The 469-nt window shown below is 52.2% G+C and overlaps 1 protein-coding gene across 1 annotated transcript; it reads left to right on the top strand.

Annotated features, from left to right (window-relative positions):
- Positions 1–4: 4 nt before the first annotated feature.
- Positions 5–465, top strand: LOC108626550 (solute carrier family 2, facilitated glucose transporter member 8-like; the record flags this gene model as incomplete). Its single annotated transcript, XM_018027278.1, is given in 2 exon segments — positions 5–250; positions 253–465. Coding segments are annotated over 2 exon segments (459 nt in total), but the record flags the coding sequence as incomplete, so codon positions are not given.
- Between the last annotated feature and the right edge of the window lie 4 nt (positions 466–469).

Here is a 469-nt window from a genome sequence, read left to right as displayed (position 1 = left end):
AGGGGATCAAACCAAGTCAGCTAAGAGATCTCCTCAGTATATTGCTAGCTTGGCAGCGACACTCGGATCCTTGTCAGGCGGTATGGCAATGGGCTGGAGCTCAGCTGCCGGTGAAGATGGCAAATACTTGGAGTCGTCATACGGTGTACAAATCTCCGCGACCGAATTTTCCTGGATCACCTCGTTAACGCCGATCGGTTCAGGAGCGATATGCATTCCCATTGGGCTCCTCGCTGGTAAGATCGGAAGGACATCGGTAGATTTATTCTTGGCCTTGCCAGCGGCGCTTTCTGCGTATTAGTGCCGATGTACATGGCCGAGATAGGCGAGAAGGAGATTCGCGGATGTCTCGGATCCTACGAGCAATTACTTGGCACCGCAGGCGTCCTACTCTCGTACATCGCTGGGACATTTGTCGACATCCGTAAGCTGTCGATTCTATCCGCTGTACTCCCACTCATATTCTTCA

This window comes from Ceratina calcarata, unplaced genomic scaffold, assembly GCF_001652005.2.
Source record: "Ceratina calcarata isolate Rehan_Ccalc_2016 unplaced genomic scaffold, ASM165200v1 scaffold417.2, whole genome shotgun sequence".
Taxonomy (NCBI): domain Eukaryota; kingdom Metazoa; phylum Arthropoda; class Insecta; order Hymenoptera; family Apidae; genus Ceratina; species Ceratina calcarata.
This window is presented reverse-complemented; position numbering and strand designations above follow the sequence as displayed.